Source organism: Hippoglossus stenolepis, chromosome 2 (genome assembly GCF_022539355.2).
Source record: "Hippoglossus stenolepis isolate QCI-W04-F060 chromosome 2, HSTE1.2, whole genome shotgun sequence".
NCBI classification, from domain to species: Eukaryota; Metazoa; Chordata; class Actinopteri; order Pleuronectiformes; family Pleuronectidae; genus Hippoglossus; species Hippoglossus stenolepis.
The window spans coordinates 17,087,242-17,105,642 of record NC_061484.1 but is presented as its reverse complement, the minus strand read 5'-3'; the positions used below and the strand labels follow the sequence as shown (position 1 = coordinate 17,105,642).

The 18,401-nt window shown below is 39.8% G+C and overlaps 2 protein-coding genes and 1 non-coding gene across 4 annotated transcripts; 2 read left to right on the top strand and 1 right to left on the bottom strand.

The window, feature by feature from the left end:
* Positions 1 to 596: 596 nt before the first annotated feature.
* On the top strand, positions 597 to 6,585 carry LOC118120213. The gene is made up of 10 exons (XM_035174981.2): positions 597 to 935; positions 1,556 to 1,855; positions 2,821 to 3,114; positions 4,155 to 4,265; positions 4,357 to 4,407; positions 5,067 to 5,102; positions 5,202 to 5,228; positions 5,322 to 5,354; positions 5,464 to 5,511; positions 6,454 to 6,585. Exons 1-10 carry the CDS (start codon positions 848 to 850, stop codon positions 6,540 to 6,542), a joined length of 1,077 nt encoding a protein of 358 aa, XP_035030872.2. The 5' UTR covers positions 597 to 847; the 3' UTR covers positions 6,543 to 6,585.
* A 4-nt stretch (positions 6,586 to 6,589) lies between these two features.
* Positions 6,590 to 16,876, bottom strand: fam114a1 (family with sequence similarity 114 member A1). 2 transcript variants are annotated; one of them, XM_047344058.1, is made up of 13 exons: positions 16,771 to 16,876; positions 14,583 to 14,912; positions 13,889 to 13,973; positions 13,519 to 13,751; positions 12,880 to 13,014; positions 12,606 to 12,758; positions 12,336 to 12,525; positions 11,151 to 11,236; positions 10,213 to 10,431; positions 9,797 to 9,936; positions 9,635 to 9,707; positions 8,877 to 8,930; positions 6,590 to 7,991 (listed from the first exon to the last, which is right to left on the bottom strand). In XM_047344058.1, exons 2-13 carry the CDS (start codon positions 14,904 to 14,906, stop codon positions 7,866 to 7,868), a joined length of 1,818 nt encoding a protein of 605 aa, XP_047200014.1. In that variant the 5' UTR covers positions 14,907 to 14,912; positions 16,771 to 16,876; the 3' UTR covers positions 6,590 to 7,865. The 2 variants fall into 2 exon arrangements, with proteins under 2 accessions (XP_047200014.1, XP_047200015.1); XM_047344059.1 differs by having other exon boundaries at positions 12,375 to 12,525.
* A 1,183-nt stretch (positions 16,877 to 18,059) lies between these two features.
* On the top strand, positions 18,060 to 18,131 carry trnap-agg. Its single transcript has one exon. It is a non-coding gene; the product is annotated as a tRNA-Pro (tRNA).
* The last annotated feature ends 270 nt before the right edge of the window (positions 18,132 to 18,401 follow it).

Below are 18,401 nucleotides of genomic sequence, written 5' to 3'. Positions count from 1 at the left end.
TTTTTATTTGATCTAAATTATAATCTCATTTATGAGATACAAAGTAATAATTGAAAAACAACATGTCAAAATAACAATAGAAAGTTATGAATTAGTATCAATTATAACAAAAAATTGTGCAATCATCATATCTTAGTGTGTCATGTTGAATATTTAGCATCTCATGATTGTAAGAAAATTATCATGATTGTAAGTCATTGTAATGAAAATATTTCTCATTATTATGAGATACATGTACAATATAACTAATCCTAACCCTACAATACAAAAATTAACCACACATGATCATAACTTTCCTCTTTTTATTAAGTAGTTATTTTAAAAAAACATCCCTTTATTTCTCTCTAAAGACATAATCGTATCCCTTTTTACAGTAAGAGTCCAAACCTAAACAACACACGATCATCTGTGTTTGTGTTGTAGCCTAAATAAAGTATGTTCTGACGAAAGGATCGGCAACTCACACACAATCTCCTGTCTGCAAACGCCCGAACAGACACGAACACATTTCCACTTGCTGACAGAAACTCTTTGCTGTCTCTGCAACTCTCCATTTCTCACCCTCTCTGAGAAAATGACAGGAAGTGTAATAGGAAGTGAAGTACTGACTTGTTTTGACTCGTGTCAACGTGTGTCGCTGCGTTGTCGCCTGCCTCTATGTGAATTACAAGCAATATTCTCAGAGCTTCTTAAACTCCAGCGTTGGCTCCTCTGATGGACACTGACCGAGTGTTTGAGTAAATGCTTTCTGTAAAGAGAAGGAACCAGATACCACGAGCCAGAGGTCATGCCTGTGTTGTGAGGAAATGTGTGTGCGGGTGTGTGTGTGTGATCTTATGGTGCGACCATGACGAGGACAACACTTACTAAAATCCTCATCCTCGTGATCCTCGCCTTCATCATCTGCCTCCCAGAATTCTTCTCGTTACACAGAGGTGGGTCGTCGTGGACAGTTAAACATGGAGGTTCATCCACTGCCTGTGTGAACCTGTGCGTTTTTCAAATAAATGTCAATGTTTCCTCCTCAGCTCTCAACCTTCTTTTAGGTATTTATTATTTATTAAATTAAAGCGGAAGAACAGTTTTTTTTCACCTATTCTTCAAAGACGGCCCTTAAAAGGAGTAAACCTTTTTTTTTGGAGTCACTTTGTCATGTTTGTTTCTCTTCTTGCAGACTCGCTCCGATTCAACCCCTGTCCGTCTGTTTTTCTCTTTCAGAGATAAAAATCAGACCCAAATATAGCTCTCTACTACACTGACAGCAGCTTTGAAAACGTGCCTGTGTTGTGCAGCCTTGAAAAGCTTGTTCTCTTTCTGAGAGCAACACGCTGTAGTCGTTTTGCTCGTACACGTGTTTGCCTTCAGTGGGTTCTCTTTTTGTCTCTCCTTCTCTGCTTTCCCCCCCGTCTGTCACGCTCCGTCAGATAAAATATAAACTGGATGCATCGACGCCCAATTTCGAGTTCCCTTTTCAGATTTTTGACTTTTTCTTTTACCTCCAAGTTAAAGCCTGCTCCCTCTGAGAAACTGTTTCGAATTCTCTTTTGGTTTTCAGTATCAAAAGTTACCTTCCTCTGTCTGCCCTACCGACGCTGTGAGCGAGGGAATCAGCTGAAGAGGGGGGAGAATGGGAAGATGGAGGATGCTGAAAAAAACAAGAGCGGGGGAATGTGTGACCCCTCTCAGAGTGCAGAGGTGGAAAGGTGGGAGCAGGCCTGCACACAGGAGAAACCCAGCAACATGACAGATCCTGGACCAGACTCCGGGAGAGGCAGCGGTGATTCAGAGAACAGCTGGTTCATGTGTCGGACCGACTTGGACATGGCAGAGTTACGCAGCAACATCTCATCCTCAGGTAGTGCACAGCTAAGCGTTAAAGCTGTTTTCTGTGGTACATGACAGGGCCCCAAAATGTGAAGCCAATACATCTTGATCGCCCCCTGTTGGCTGGCTGCAGTCTTGGTCATTAAAGCCTGCCTCCTCCATATAAGCAGATGGGACACGGACCAAACTAAAAAGTCAAAGTGAACGTTAAATCAATTTCTCTCAAAGATTGGTTATTAAGGCAGTTGTTATCACATTGTTGTTTGTTCAAGGGTTAACTTTTCTGGTTAGTTTGGATCTGATTAGTTATTTGATGCTATAATAACAGAGGGATCACCATGACAGCTGAGACTGATTTAAAATTGGAAACTGGATATTTTGGCTTCATGTATGGATAGTGGGTGGAAGTGGAGACGTGTCATCCATCTTTATAAAGAGTCTACCGTACATACGTGTGACCAGGAAAACACCGATGAGGCACCTATTAGTACACGTGAAGAGGTACAGGAAACAGGGGGAATTTCATTCTGTGAGTTAGTTGCTTTTAGGAGGGGAACCAAGTACTTTTTCAGATATCCTAATACTACTACAAATAATAACAATAATAAGGATAATAATAATAACAATAATAATATAAAGACATTACTATATAAATAGTAAATATTTCATTTAGGAAACTCATATTTAGATATCATTTTTTGTAACTTTACCATAATCAAATAATAATAAAAATAGATATTGCTTCAAGATTGCGTGTGAAGATGATGTCTCCCCAGTTTTTGTGAATATTACCTCATCAGCATCTACTACTTGCACTTTCTGGTTAGATGTAAAACTGCATTTCATTGTACTTGTACTATGTGCAATGAAAATAAAGTTGACTCTAATCTAAAAAAATTAATAACCCCAGTGATTAATACAAATTTTAACATACAGGTACTCAAGTATTTTATCATTACCCTCTAAACACTAAATCATTTACTTTGCTGTCTACAGCTGTACAACTGAAAGTGTCAGTGGAGCTCCAGCTGGGCGAAGCAGAGACCCTGAATCTCACCTTGTACGGCCACAACAACCACAGCTCCTTGGACCTCCACCCACCTGAGGAGGAGGAGGAGACGGATGAGGGGAAGGGTGATAAAGGACAGGGGGCATTTTACTGCTGTCTCCCTGGTGTCCTGCCCGCCACGGAGTCGACCAATCAAACCCGCTGTCTCCTTTGGCTCGCCAATCAAACCGTTTCGACTGCAACAGCTGAGGGAAGGCTGCCATGGAAACGGACAGGGAAAGGTTGGTGTCAGGAATCAGCCTCTTTGTTGCCCATGTGGTCAGAGCAGCTTCAGCCTGGAGAAGAGACAATAAGAGACGAGGACACCAACCACTCAGTTTTCATTTAGGTGAAACTGATTCAATCTCATTCAAAGACGTCTCCGCTCTCAGTCACAGTGGAGACGTTTTTTTTTTCCTTCAATAGAGCAAATTTCTCTCAAATCTACGGTTTAGTCTCTGGATGGTCAGTCACACTTTCCGAAAGTTCCAGTTCCTCTTAACCTACTGCATCTCCAAGGCTGTATTGATTTTGGCTCCAGTCTCCTGCACCGTTTAAACCCACAATTCATATTTTCCAGAGTGCATAATGGAAGCTGGAAACACATTTAACTTAGTTTTTTTTCTGCACCATCCCACGCACTTTTCCATACACTCCATTTCCTCTCCTCCTCTACTTTGCGAGAACCTATTCTTTACTTCTGTCTGTTTCCAGCTTTCTGAACACTTTACTTCCTTCACACAGTTTTGTTCTCTCCAGCAGAATCTGTCAGTTGTCAAGAACACCAGCCCTGAAACAAATACTTGATTTATTCATTAATGATTCACATAACCGGTGGATTGTTAAAGCCTTATTTTTAAGCAAAACAGACAAATATTTCCTGGTGTGAGGAACTTCTTCATGTTACATGATTACAAATTAATATCCTTGGCTTTGCGGGCATAAAAAAAAAACGAATATTAAAAGGAACATAATAAATGACTGATAATAATATATGACTCAATTGTTAAGATTTATTCAAAAATGAATATAATATCCATGGTTTGATTCCCAGACGCCCTTGTTGCATGAACCTCTCTCTTTCTGTCTCAGTAAAGGCAGAATTTTTGGTAAAGAATCCTTAAGGTGATCTTGATCTCTGGATAATGATGATTTTTGTTTTGTTTTTATGACATCAAATGATCATATAATTTGAAATATGTACTTATTATAAAAATCTGTGCTGAAAACAGCTGTTGCGGTATCTAAAATCCATGTGTTCTCCTCCCTCTGTGTGCTGCAGCTGAGAGGCGGTGCATGTTCAGGGTGCTCTGCTTGGCTCTTCTGTGTGTGCTGCTCCTGGCTGTAGTTACATCGGTGCTTGGAGAGCTCTACCTGAGGAAACGCTCACGCAGTAAGACACAGACGTACACACGCTACATGCTCTCTTTGGGTTGGGTTTGATCTTTGGAAGTTGACCTGAAGATGTTTATTCTCTTTGACAGAAAAGCCCACAGTGCGTCCGGTTTACGACTTCACTGGTCAGCAGTTGGACGGTAAATTCAAATCTGTGTCACGGGATCACGCCTGAAATACAACTTTATATTTCACAGTTTTCTTTATTTCCTCTTTTTAACAGTGGACAAATCTTATGAAAGCCACACCCTCTCACTTCTCTTTCTCAATTGTACTCAAAACATATTCTTATTCAATTTGAGGCAAACACAAAAGCACATCAAAAATCCATTCACACACTTAAAACAATGAAAATGCAAATTATAACAAATAAAATCCTGCACCATAAACCCTAATTATATCCAAACATGAATTTGAATATCTTCTACTGCAGCAGTTTATGAGTGTGTTGGCTTCTGTAATAAACCGAACCATTCAGTGCATGCAGTCTAAACCATATTCCTGATTGCATAGAGGAGTCATGTATCACTGGGTTAGAGCTGAGATACCATCAGCCCACTTTTCTTCATGCAGACAGGATCTCAAAAGACAATTATGAAGATGAGCAGGATTTTGCAGTTGTATTTTACAACAGGTGTCGGGTTGTGAAATGCACCTCTGAGCCCGTTTCTGAGAACAGAATCATTAGATCACAATTGTGTTACGTTCTCTCAAAATTAAGAGGAAACAGGTGATGAAAGTACGGCTGTTAAAATGCTGTATAATAATGATGTCTGATCTACTGTATTTGTTTGATTAGATGAAGAGGATCACACAGAAGACTTAACTCCTGAAGGTAACCAACATAACTTTTTATGTTAAATTGCACGATAATGATCCGTAAACACTGAGTGGGAACAGATCCTAATGACCTGTTATTGTCCAACATGTTCAGACTTCTGTGGCTCGCGGCATTGGTCAGGTCAGTTCTTTAATGTGTTAATATACTTTGGAAATCACTTGATAGAACTGTTGTTCCAGTCCTTTGCTTATACTTTTTTTTCCTACTGGACAGAGCTGTCACCCATAAAAGAAGCCCAGTCTCAAGGTAGAGAGTCCCACACATTTCAAACTCGGACAAATTAATCATTTAACATGCACATGAAATTATATCTGTGAGAGTGTGTGTTAATAGTTTTCATGTACATTTTTTTCAGAAGACATAGAAACTCTGTCGGATGGAAATGTGAACAGCTGCTATACTGGTAAACTCACGACTTCAACTACCATAAAGGCTAAAGGGGCAAAATGGGAGTGTGTGTTTTTTGTGTCCATTTAGGAACACAATGAAAAGAACGTTCCAGTGTTGAGGAAGTACTTCCATTTTTTACTCAAGGATCGGAAACAAGTACGAGTAGTACTAATACACCTCAGAAGCAAAATGCTAAGTTACAAACATGATTCGAAAAATAATGTGGGGCCAGTCATGTAGGATCTAAAATTAGAAATATTACAATTTTAGTTGATATAATGAGCATGTTAGTGCAACAGTTCTTGGCTCTACGGCTTAATAAGATGTTTAAAAGGAGCCTAACAGAAAAAAACACCAAACATGTGCTCACCTCAGCTCCTGTCTCCTCCAAACAGGAAGCAAACTCAGGTGAGAGCCCTGCCCCTTTTTATAGACCCCGCCCTCTTCCTGATTGGTCCTAGTGCTCAGTAAAAACATAAACATATTCATTATGAAGATTAGCTAATTTCAGGATAATATACTGTAAGCTACATTATATATAATCATTTATGAATCAGTGTGTGAGACTACTTTTAACAACTTTAATAACTGCTGCTCAATCTATACAAATGTGTTGTACTTTATTAGTTTATCATATTTAGTAATATTTTAAATATGCAACTAAGTTACTAGAACTAAATAAACTAACAGGAATAAGTTACATTTTAACTGAGAAATTTTGTGGAGTAGGAGTTTAAAATGAACTTGAGTAAATGTGTATCTGATCCCTGTTTTACTGTAAATTATACTTAATATTCAGTGTTTTAACAGCATGGTTACAGTCTGGAGTAATTTATTGTGACCAGCAGTTTAATGTATGTTTAGCAGCGAGTTACGATAAACCTCATCCTGGTCCCACTTCAACAATATCTAACTCCAGTGTGTTAATTATCTTTTCCCGTCTGTGTGTCTTTAGCAAATCTGCATCATCGTGTTCATCCATCCATCTCCTCCACCACAGAGGGGCAGCAGCAGGAGAGGAGCATTGAAACCGACTTCAAGTGAAAAATAAGCCATTGTGTTTGAAAATAAAAACATGTGAAACGCATGAAGATGATTAAAACGTATTTATTTTCTACATCTCATCCTCTAACAGTCTTAGGGCGTTCCATTAGAGGGCAGGCTGAACACATTAGCAAACTGTCCACAGTTGAATAAATGACTTGGCTCCCACAGATTTTCCAGCTCACATTACAAATCATTTCATATTCTGAGGCAGAAGCAGCGCTGAGCCAAAATATTATGACAGAGCCTGACTAATATTTTCTTTGCTTAATCTGAGCAGCTTTTCTTGCCTGTATCAATAAATCTCGGAGATGTAAAAAGGGGTAAAGGTTATTTTATTTTACAGAGGTCTAATTAAATACAGGCTGGGAGCTAACAGTCAATTTAACAGTGGGTATTAAAAAACAGATGCACTGTGAGCACCTCGCCATTAAACTTCTCAGGTGGTCAAAGTCGAGAGAAGGAAAAAAAGCTTTTCCCTCTGCGGATCAATTAGTGTATGAATTTATAGATTTGAACAATATTATATTAAAAGCCTTTGTTCAAGAGGGGCCAGAGAAAATTAAAAGACACAAACATGTTTTGGCTGATGCAAATTTTTCGTGGTGGAAAATACACTTGTTTGTTTTTCCCCAAAATGTCAGAATAGTGTTTTCAGTGTAGCAGCACAAGTTAACAAAATTAGAGATGATTTCAGCTTCACTACGTCTTCAGTGAAGGAGAACTGAATGTTTTCTAATTCAAAATATGAAGATAGGCGTTTTCTTTCATATCAAACTGAATGAGAGAGACGTTTAAGGTGTCGCTTCATATAATTTAACAAAAAACTGAGCAAAAACTGAGACGTATCATTGCTAATACTGACCATTAGTCTCAAATCCGATGAAAACACTTCTGAAAAACAGACATTTGACTAGTGTTATTCAAAACGCTTTCTGTTATAATATCAATGGACCATAATGAGTGCAAACAATGCTTAATATACATTAATGTAGAATCCCTTCAACACAATCAGTTAGGTTTTTGGTTCTGTATTCGACAGAGTGAGGCTCAGCTCCGAACATCGTTTGGTTCCTCAAAGCAAAGTAACATTCAGAGATACGAGGTGGAGGAAACACACATTCCTACATGTATCAGTTCATCTTCAAGATTATATTCTGCATATAAACAACATCTTCTGCCTGTTGCTGCGGCCATTAATATAGATATAAGCACTTAATCTGGAATAGTCTCTTTACCTCACTGTACAACAACAGATATATTAAGACAAGCGGGTGGTCAGGTGGCACGTGCGTGTGTGTGTGTGTGTGTAGTGGTTAGTGGTTAGTGCTCTGTCTGTGCCGCTGGTTCTGTGGTGGGTTGGCAGTGTTGGCTCTGGATGTGGGAGATCTGCAGGACGGGAAGCAGCAGCTGAAATGCATTCTGGATGTAGTTGGTACTGTTGGAGCCCTGCAGACAGGAAACCCACCATAAATATTAATATTCATCGCCATCATCGTCGTCATCATCATCATCATCATCATCATTTCTCATGACTACACCATGAAAAAGCATTATTTAACATTTTTAAGAATTGGTCGATATTTAAAAAATGGAAAACAGTCAAACACGTATTTGCAGTTGAAATTATTTTAGAGTTTATATATAAATAAACTCAACATGGTGTGGACTGGACGGTGGCTACAATAGAAACATATTCACATAAGCAGAAAAATGCCCAAAGCCCGCTGAAACATATAAACAGCATGAGAACATACTGTACATAACATGAAATATATATAAAAAATAGAGAAACAAAATATATCATAACTAGTATAGTATATCATACAAAACATAGTATACCATATTAAAATAGAGTATACTGGTTATGAATGTATTTAAAAGAAGAAAGAAAACATTTAAACATTAAATGAAAGTGAATTTATCATAATATTTCCAGTTGTTGTATTGATTTCTTTTCTTAATTTATTAATTTGCCTTCACACATCTTGTGCATAATTCACTTTGTGCCACTGGTGCACGTTTTCTTGCCCACTGGACTCATGTATTGATCCTTTATAGTATCATACTGTGTTTTCTGGTCCCTGCCATCTGTTGTGCATTTGTATTTTACTGTTGTATTAATTATGGTTTGTGTGTGTTTTTTAATGCTGGGTTGCAACACAACTTCCCTCAGATGGGACAATAAATTTGACTTGACAAATCAAACGTGGTCAATTATCCAACCAGCCAAAATTATCATCAAAACATTTCCAACTGCTACATCATTCATTTCATTCAGCACAAACTGGTTTTAATTAGGATTATTTGAGTAACACAATCAGTGTGTCTCACCTCTAACAGAACACTGTCTGCCAGTGGGTTCAGCTCCTCTGCTTTCCTCTGGCCCTGAGAGAAAGACAGAAAACAGAAAAAATTACCAAGACAAACATTCCTCCATTATTCTCCAAAACACATTAATGAGCCACGTTGTTCGACTGAGTGACATTTTCCTCAGCTGCATCTTGCTGAGGATGGAGGAGAATGTGTTTCTCTACATTTCAACATTTTCCTTTATTCCTATGAAATAGTCTGCTGTCGCTGCATCACAACTTACTGAGGTAAGTAGTATGAAAAGTGAAAACCAATTTGGCGGGAGGAGCCGACTTGCATTTCACAGTTTTCTGCAGTGTTTTAAAGAGTGAGTAAAACATGTCCTATTTCGTTCCCGAGTTTGTGAGGGAGGTATAGTTATATATTTAAATAAAATACTCAAAAGGGGGACATGATTTAGCAGACATGGAGAAATATACGGAGCCGTACTTCATCTGCACTGTTAAATCAGGAGGTGGAGGGTGAGAATGAAAACTGTAAAATAGATGATTGCTACATTCTTTGGGAAATGTTCAGTTTTTGCTGATGGAAAAATCCAAACAAACAACTCTTGCTAAAGTATTGTTCTGCCAGGTGCTACGACCTGTGAGTCATGGTCGTATGTATCCTAAAGGCTGACTAACAATTTGTTGGTTGGTCAAATTTCCGGAGATTTGTTTAGAGTAAGAAAAAAGAGAACAACAGCAGCCCTGTCCTTTGACACAGTCACAGTCACCTACCCCGACAAGAAGCAGCGTATCAGAGAACTTCTTGGCCAAACACTCCACCTCCTTACACATGGCACATGTCAACCTGCAATAAATAAGATATTAGCAAAACTCCTTTCTCTATGCGGCTCCACATACACGTGCATATTTGAACACACACACACACACACAAACCTGGTGAGGATGTGGGCCTGGTCTCTGGCTGGTTTCTCCAACTCTTGACCGTGGAGGATGAGCTCTGCCACCTTGTGGAGCTGCTCGATACTGCGAGCTGTCACTTCAGCCAAACTGCCTACTGATGACAGGTAGACAGTCTGCAGAGTGGGCCATGAAGGAACACACACACACACACACACACACACACACACACACACACACACACACACACACACACACACACACACACACACACACACACACACACACACACACACACACACACACACACACACACACACACACACACACACACACACACACACACAATCAGTATGTGACACGATGCTATGTCACTATATGTGACAGCAGGAGAAGAGTGTGTTCACAGTAGAAAAATGGAATAAAAAGTCACAGTGTTGATTTGACCTCACCTCTACAGATCTGGAGTCGTTCTCTTTCTCCTTCTTCTCCTTTTCCTCTCCTCCCTTCATCGGCTCCCCCTGCTCCTCTCCACTTTCCTCCTTCTCCTCCTTTTCATTCCCTACAGATGTGGCCTCTCCTCCCTGCTGGTCCTGCGTTTCCCTGCCAACTGTCTCCGTAGTGACAGGTTGTTCCACCTCACTCACCCAATCGTGGGCCCTCATCCGAGCCTGGAGATGCATAATTACCACCCATCAGCACTGCATGGTGGGAGTTTGTCATCCTGATGTATGCTAATTATATGCATATCCACGATTATATGCTAATGTGGTCTCTATATAAGTGAATTTGGACTTCAGAGGTGGTAACTTTTATATTACTGCTAAGACTGCAGCTCTGTGTGTGTGTGTGTGTGCGTGTGTGTGTGTGTGTGTGTGTGTTTCTTATCTTAAATAAAGATTATGTGCTCTGATAAAAGGTCACTAACTATGACATGAGTTACTTTGTAATGACATTTTGTGCTGTACTGTTATATTAGTGACTATATTATATTAGTTGACTGAAAAATGACTTCTAGCGCGTTTCAATCAATTAATAAATTGATCATTTTAAATAAGTTAGTCCATCAGAATCAATATGTGAATATAGAACATTGAATGGTGCTCTGAAGAAGGGCGTGTATTTCCATTTTTATGTATTTGCACTGAAGCTCAAGCGGGTTAATCCTTTTCTGGCAAACAGTATGATTTTACCTAACATGACAGAACCTATCTTTGAATGCATTTGCTGTGCACTTTGATTTTAGTAGTTTGGTCGAAGTCCACTAACATGGAGGAGGCGGGATTTATGACCTATACTGCTGCCAGTAATCAACTGTAGTGACTAAGACTCTTTGGTTTGACTTTTGGTGTGTGTGTGTGTGTGTGTGTGTGTGTGTGTGTGTAGGAACCTTGTTGAGTTTGTCTGGCGTGGCAGCAACATGAAGCTCAAACAGCAGCTCAGTGAGAACACTCACAAACTCTTCACCATCAGCAGCTGGAAGAAACACACACACACACACACACACACACACACACACACACACACACACACACACACACACACACACACACACACACACACACACACACACACACACACACACACACACACACGTTAAAGCCTTTGATACATAAAGTGTCAAATGAAAACACTTATCTACCACATGCCAGTGAAGCTTTGATTACCCCCATGCTGAGTTGATGAAGATGATGTTTCTCTGTGCCTGCAGCAAACAGCAGAGATTTGAAGAACCTCTCATTCTTATTTTCATGCTAAATCAAAGCAAAAAGCTGCATCTGAATCAGAGCTCATCGGGTTCTGCACACATGCAGGTTTTCATGTCTCGATCACATCGATTATTTAGGTTATATTTTACATCGGTGACGTGATGTGTCATTGGCCCCTGAACACCGACACTGGATCAGACAGTGTGTGAGAGCCTCCAGGTAAAAGGAGAGCTGTCGGCCTTGAACTCTGCACTGCTGTGACAACGCCTCAGGCCCCTGTCACACAGTAAAAGTTTACATACAGCTTTTCAACTGTAAAGTGGCTGGTGACACAGAGTATCCACTCGAGGTTTCACTTTGGTGGAACATTTTCTTCAGTATATATGGAATCAGGAACAAAATGCAAAATGCCTTGGATGGGGATCATGCTGACTGCATGACTCTCATCAGCCTTATTTTTGACTTTGCTGTAGAGGTGGACAATCCAAATTAGAGAGTGCAATGAAGAGGGTTGGATCTGCTAAAGTGCCTTTAACTAAGCTGTTTTACAAGGTCATACTATCATTGTATTTTATTATTTTTTATGTATTTATTTTACTCCAATCTGATTCTATATCACTGGTTATGCAAGGTGCAGAAAGGAGGATGTGACTTAATGTAGCTTGTGTCAGGTTAAAACCATAATAAGCCATAAAAGGGAACTTGACACTTGATACTGAACCAAAAGACAAATTCAACCAAAGTGAAAGTTCAGTGTCTGCAGGTGTTCAAACTGAAAATGGGAATAAGGCCCACTGATCCTGGGTCAGTGTTCAGGGACCACGTCTACCTCCACCAGGTCTGGTTGTTTGGTCTGGGTCACTCACACAGGGGGGTAGAACAGTGTAATTGGGAACTTAGATCACCGTTATCCTTCGTCTGTTCTCCTTCTTTTCCTTCTTCATCCCCCTCCTCGTCCTCCTCCTCTCGTTTGATGAAAATATCCTTGATTAGAATCAGCTCCTTCTTCACCTCGTCCTGCTCCTCTTCCACCAGGGAGGACAGGAACGCTTGAACCTAAGAGCGGATGTGTGTAACTTTATAAACACCATATAGAAAGAACTGTTTCTGATAAGTTCCTCAGGCTCGTGCCTCACCTTGGTCTCGCTCTCATTGGACAGAATCTCCAGGGCCTCGAGGTGTGACAGGCCCTGGTAGTCGTCAAACAGAATCCCATAGTGGGCTGTGGGAGCACTGATTGGGTGGTTATCCAGACGTGCCCGCTCCTTCTCCTTGGCCTCCTTCAACATCTGCAACAAGCACAATAAAACTGAAACATATCACTGCAGCACTGAAACTACAGGACGTCTGATTCATCTGATGGTTTTATGAGAATCCATGTGAGCTGGGAGTGTGTGAATGATTCTGTACCTGACTCAGTGACACCGTTTTTTGCATCAGGGTCTTGGTCTTTTTGAAACCTGGGTCGCTCTCAGCCAGAACATTCATCGTCTTTTTCCCGATGAACTCCAAAGCATCCAGACCTCCACTGATCACTGACTTGCCCTGAAAGAGACACAAATAAAAGGACATGCACACAAACCCAATTATCAGAATTCATACATTTACAATGGGATACCGTTCTCAGCAGTAAAAGCAAATGAAATTAACGAGAAACTTCGGAATTATTAAAAAATCGAAATGACAAATAAAAAATGTTTGCTTGCATACTCAAGTTGATTAGATAATATGGAAAAAAGAGATTTTGCAGCTATTGAAATCCACTCTGCTGATGTCAAATCCAATCACTACCTTGTTTATTCATTCTCTATTTCCATATAAGAAGAACTTATTTAGCATATAGTGAAGGGCAAAGTGTGAGTTTGAACACCTTCTTTAACATTGTGAGTTAATAGGGTGTTTCTCCATATTTTCTTGATTTCTCAAAGAATAATTTGTGGATGTGGATGAAAAAAATCTGACATCAGACAAATAAAAATCCAGATCATTTTCAATGTATTTTTTGTCTCCTGGTTTTGTAGCTTGTTATGTGTGTGTGTGTTCACTCACTGTGTTCTGCACAGCATGTGTGATTGAGGAGAAAACCCCTCTGCTAGAAGCTGCTGCAGTCGGGGAAGAAGACTCCACAGAGGTGGACGAGTCAGCCTCTGCACTCTCTCCTCCTCCCTCTCTCTTCACCTCTGCTCTCTCCTCCTCCTCTTCTCTCGCCTCCTCTCCCACTGAGGGCCTGTGGAGACGCAGGGCCTCTCCCGCCTTCACCTTAACGGAGCTCAGACTCTGACCTGCACACAGACACACACAGTTAAAGAGTCACAGTGAAGGGGAGAGAGCAGGTGTAAAGTTTCATCTGCAAGAAAGAAAAGAAGAACGTGTGAGGAGATATGAGAAGGAGGAGCAGATATAAGAAGAGGAGACGTACCCACAGAGGAGGAGGCGCTGCTCAGAAGAGATTTCCCCCATGAACCCCATCCTCCCCAAGCTTTCTCTGTGTCCTGCATTGACCTCTGCACACAAAAACACACTCGAAATGTAAAATGACCAGAAGGAGCTGCAGAGGCGCTGGAGTTACTAGCATCAAACGTTGAATCACATTCAAGCTGAAAATATTATTCTGTTCATTGATAAAACATTTTGTCTATTAAATTACAGAAAATAGAGACAAAAGACAAATACAATTCCCTATCTTTCCCAATAACATTTTCCTGTTTCACTTTACTAGAATAAATTTGATAATGTTCAGATTTGCAGTGGATTGTTGTGGATTGTGATTTTTCACTACAACTGCTTGATTTCATACAGAATATAAACTGTCACATACTTATTTATGCACACATGAAATCTTTAATTTACAATGTGTTCCATCTTCATTTACTCTGACCCAATAACATCCATACTGATGCTTACACCTCTGCACAAATCTCACAAGTGTTAACTTTATATAGATACCAAGATTATTCATATAGACCCTTTAGTTGATTAACTGAAATTAAATATTTTCGACATTTACACTTACAATATCATTTGATTCTTAATCAATAATCAAAATAGTTCACAATAACAGTGAAATTAAAGAAATTATTATCAAAACAGGTGGAGAAACTGGTGCCACAAACCTCCACATCCTCCTCTGCAGCCTCCGACTCTGGCTCCAGGCTCACTGGCTGATCACATACGATCAGCTGACCCTCAGAGGCACACTCCATTGGCTGATCAGTCAGATCCTCTGAAGAGTCGGGCCTGGTGGCAGCATCCTCCGTGGTCATCTCCTCAGGGGACTGTGTGAGGTTGATACTCTCAGGAGGCTGCGGGGGGGCCGAGGGCGGTGTGAGGGCTGCTGGGACATCCTGACAGGAGTCTGGTTGGGCGAGGGGGGGTTGGACCGATGGTCCGGTAGTGTCTGCTGACGGGTCCACGTCAGAGGGGGCAGCCTGGGACATGGTGATCTGGAAGAGGAGAGATGTTTTGGTTTTTGTGGTTTTTAGTTGAGAAGGTGCTGCTCTGTGCTTCTTTATGTATCAATGTATCCTGCAGCCAAAAACAAATACTGCTTACAAACATGTAAACATAACACACATGTTCAACACATACTGGGTTTATAACATAACATAACTGTAAGTATGTTTATAAGTTGTAAGTGTAAATAGATGTTTTAAAATGTGACTAATCTTCAGATGTAGGATGATTACCAAAAGCATTACAGTATTTTGCATTTTTTATAACCTTCATTGTGCGTCCGCTGATTTGTCTGAAAAAATATTACAAAATATTAAAAGTCTGAGTTTAGTTGCCTAGTTTGGTCCGATTATCACAAAATCCACTGATTTTCAGTTACAAAAAAAACACCTCAGATTCTCACACTGGAGACACTGGAATAAGAACGATGGCCCTTTTTACTTTCAATTATTTGATCCATAAACTGACTATTAGCTCTTATTTAATTGTGCAAAACTTTTAAAAACAATGACACAACTGCTGTCTGAAGATAAAAACAGAAAAACGCTGAATCACATGCTTTAGACTGAAGACCCCTAAAATCAGCACAAAGTTCAAATAAGGAGAGAATCGGTTCAGTGTGTTTGCAAACATTTGCCCTACTTCAAACTCAGGTGACCACCATTGCAACACAACTGTCTTTTATGTCACCGCCACTACAAAATATATCCTTTCATTCTGGCCGTTTCTTGTTTAGTTTCTGTTTGTTGTGGTTCACAGAAGCTGATTTACAGATTTAGTTTTGTTTTTTTTCAGTTTTATACTTTCTGTCATTACCATACAACTTTAGCTCTCTCTATATTTTAATCCTAACCCTGTGTATAGAACAGAAACAGTAAACTCCTGCGATGACCTACAATCGCTTTGACAGCATTATTTAAGCATGACTGTGTTATTTTAAAATGCAAATATGACTAAAATTCACTGTTTTACATGTCCAACACTGTGACGCTCTGATAGAGTCGATGCGTTTCCTTATCGCAGACCCTTTCATACATTTTGCATGTTAAGTGAGATTAATGAGACAAACATTTCAAAAATGAGTTTTGCATCTTGAATGTGATGTGGGAACTGAGTCATAGAAATAAAAACAAAAAAGTGGTATCGTTCATGTTAGATATCGCCATCCAGCGGCCATTTGCTGTGCACGCCTCCCTATTGATAACTGTCATCCTCCTGTTTTCTGTCACTGTTGAGTTTGTTTGAGGCAAATTGTTTATCTCAAACTAATTTTATTTATAAAAGAGATGGTAAACAAAACGTGATCACAACAATACAAATAAACAAATGTCCATAAAAGGAGACGTCATGGAAAACAAGTTAAATTAAGTATGATGTGACATTTTCTTTGGATCTGGATCAATAACAATGACACTTAAATAAAAGGTAATGTATTAACTGACATGACGGTGTGTGATGATCAACACGTCTGTGTCGTAAAACCTTTTAACTTAATATTGTCACGTTTGTCATCAACATCCACGTTGTGTCAAAGCCTCCTCAGCTTCTTTAAACAACATTTACACAAACAACACAACAACACAACAACACGAGGGACAATGTACACAACACATCAACAAAGACCTCTGTTCTTATTCTGAGCCATGTGACAATCGGACTGTTCTCCGCAGTTCTGTGTTGTCACTGTTACACAAAACAAACAACACGTTCAACACTGCGGCGAGTTCGTGGAAACTTGGTCTGGAGCTCGGCCGCAGACTCGCGTGTTGCCGCTGCTGCAGTAGAAATAAATGCAGTAAACCAGTGAAGTCAGATGTTAGTTTGTATGAAAGTGAAGGTGCAGCTCACCAGTTCTATGCCGCACAGCTGATCTTCTTCCGCCGCCACGTCGGCAGGCCGCTGGACGACCGCGCCGAAGAGCACACGGCCGACAAGAGGACTCCCTGCCCCAGGAGTCACGACTCGCCTGTGTGCTGGGTCCTATCTATCTATCTATCTATCTATCTATCTATCTATCTATCTATCTATCTATCTATCTATCTATCTATCTATCTATCTATCTATCTATCTATCTATCATATCAACTAATTCTCAATCAACTTTGTGCCATGTGACAACAGCAGCACTTAGAAATACACGCTGTTGTTACAAAACCATTTTTTAAAGATCTTAATAAAGTTTTCCCAAACACAAAGAGTTTCAGTTTTGCTTCATATCCATTCATTGTTTTATAGTTTAATTTTCGTTAATGACACGATCTGAGGTTTCTTAAAATCTACTGTGTGCTTGTTTTGACTAACGTTTTAACAAGTTTGTTATTTTCATCTATATTGTACGCAAAGCACTTTGAGCTGCATTGGTATAAAAGGTGCTATACAAATAAAGTTTATTATTAACACAAATATACACTTATCCTATCAATACACAGACAGTGGTGGATGAAATACTCAGAGCGTGTGTGTCAAAATACCATGGTGTAGAAATGCTCCACCACAAGAGTAGGCCTACTTAAGTAAAATGCAAAAGTAAATTAGCAAAGGTAAAAGGACTTCTTATACAGAATGGCCCAACAACAACAACACTATGATATAATTACTACTACAACTACTACAAAAAATAAAAAATAATAATAATGATAACAATAATAATACTAGTAGTAACCAAAACACTAACAATAATAATTTGACTTTATAATATTAAGTATCTTCAGGTTTGACCCCTATCCTCTGCCACTGTAGACTTATTTGCCTGAATCATATCGATTGAAGAGCAACACTGACACAGTGAGTGCAAGACTTTGTTCAACTCTTTGTACATATGTTGATTATACTGGGGGATCGATGATAATAGTTCACATGACGTCTCAACATGAGAAGATGTCAGTCAACATTCAGGAGGTTCAGCCTCTCGGGGAGTTCGGTGAAACCGGAAGTGAGCAGCGGGGAATCATCTCACTTCGCATGGACTCACACATTGAGTCTTCTGAGTAGAGAACTTTGTTCCGAGTCGTCGCGTTTTGTAAGCGTGAAAACATTTGGTCTAATGTAGAGTCACAGAGAAAGAACATTAAAAAAAAGACATGCGATGTAGTCATTTAACAAAAGTCTTGAATGTTTTATTTTCCATACAGGCACATCGGCTCGTTGGTCTAGGGGTATGATTCTCGCTTAGGGTGCGAGAGGTCCCGGGTTCAAATCCCGGACGAGCCCTCTCTTTATTGATTCTCCAAACAAGCTCAGTTTATTATTTAGGTTAATCCTGACATCGACTAAATAGTGAGAGGTGATGTTCGATCATCATTTTACACCACTTCATATGATGCTCACCCCGAGCAGCCTCCACTCAACATGTGAGGATGGAGATAAACATTCTGGCTGGATGAGCTCATGCACGTTTCCGTTTATTTGTTGATTATGATGTTAAGTCTGAAAATAATGGTTGCTGAATAAATGTGGTGGAGTAAAACAAAATGTTCTTTT

Excerpts from the sequence above, each read along its gene's own strand:
- LOC118120213 (XM_035174981.2), top strand. The coding sequence starts at position 848 with ATGACGAGGACAACACTTACTAAAATCCTCATCCTCGTGATCCTCGCC. Across the intron at positions 3,115-4,154 it reads ATGGAAACGGACAGGGAAAG|CTGAGAGGCGGTGCATGTTC; the intron begins GTTGGTGTCAGG and ends TGTGTGCTGCAG. Across the intron at positions 5,512-6,453 it reads TGTGAACAGCTGCTATACTG|CAAATCTGCATCATCGTGTT; the intron begins GTAAACTCACGA and ends GTGTGTCTTTAG.
- fam114a1 (XM_047344058.1), bottom strand. The coding sequence starts at position 14,906 with ATGTCCCAGGCTGCCCCCTCTGACGTGGACCCGTCAGCAGACACTACC. Across the intron at positions 13,015-13,518 it reads CACATGCTGTGCAGAACACA|GGCAAGTCAGTGATCAGTGG; the intron begins GTGAGTGAACAC and ends TGTCTCTTTCAG. Across the intron at positions 10,432-11,150 it reads CGCCAGACAAACTCAACAAG|GCTCGGATGAGGGCCCACGA; the intron begins GTTCCTACACAC and ends ATGCATCTCCAG.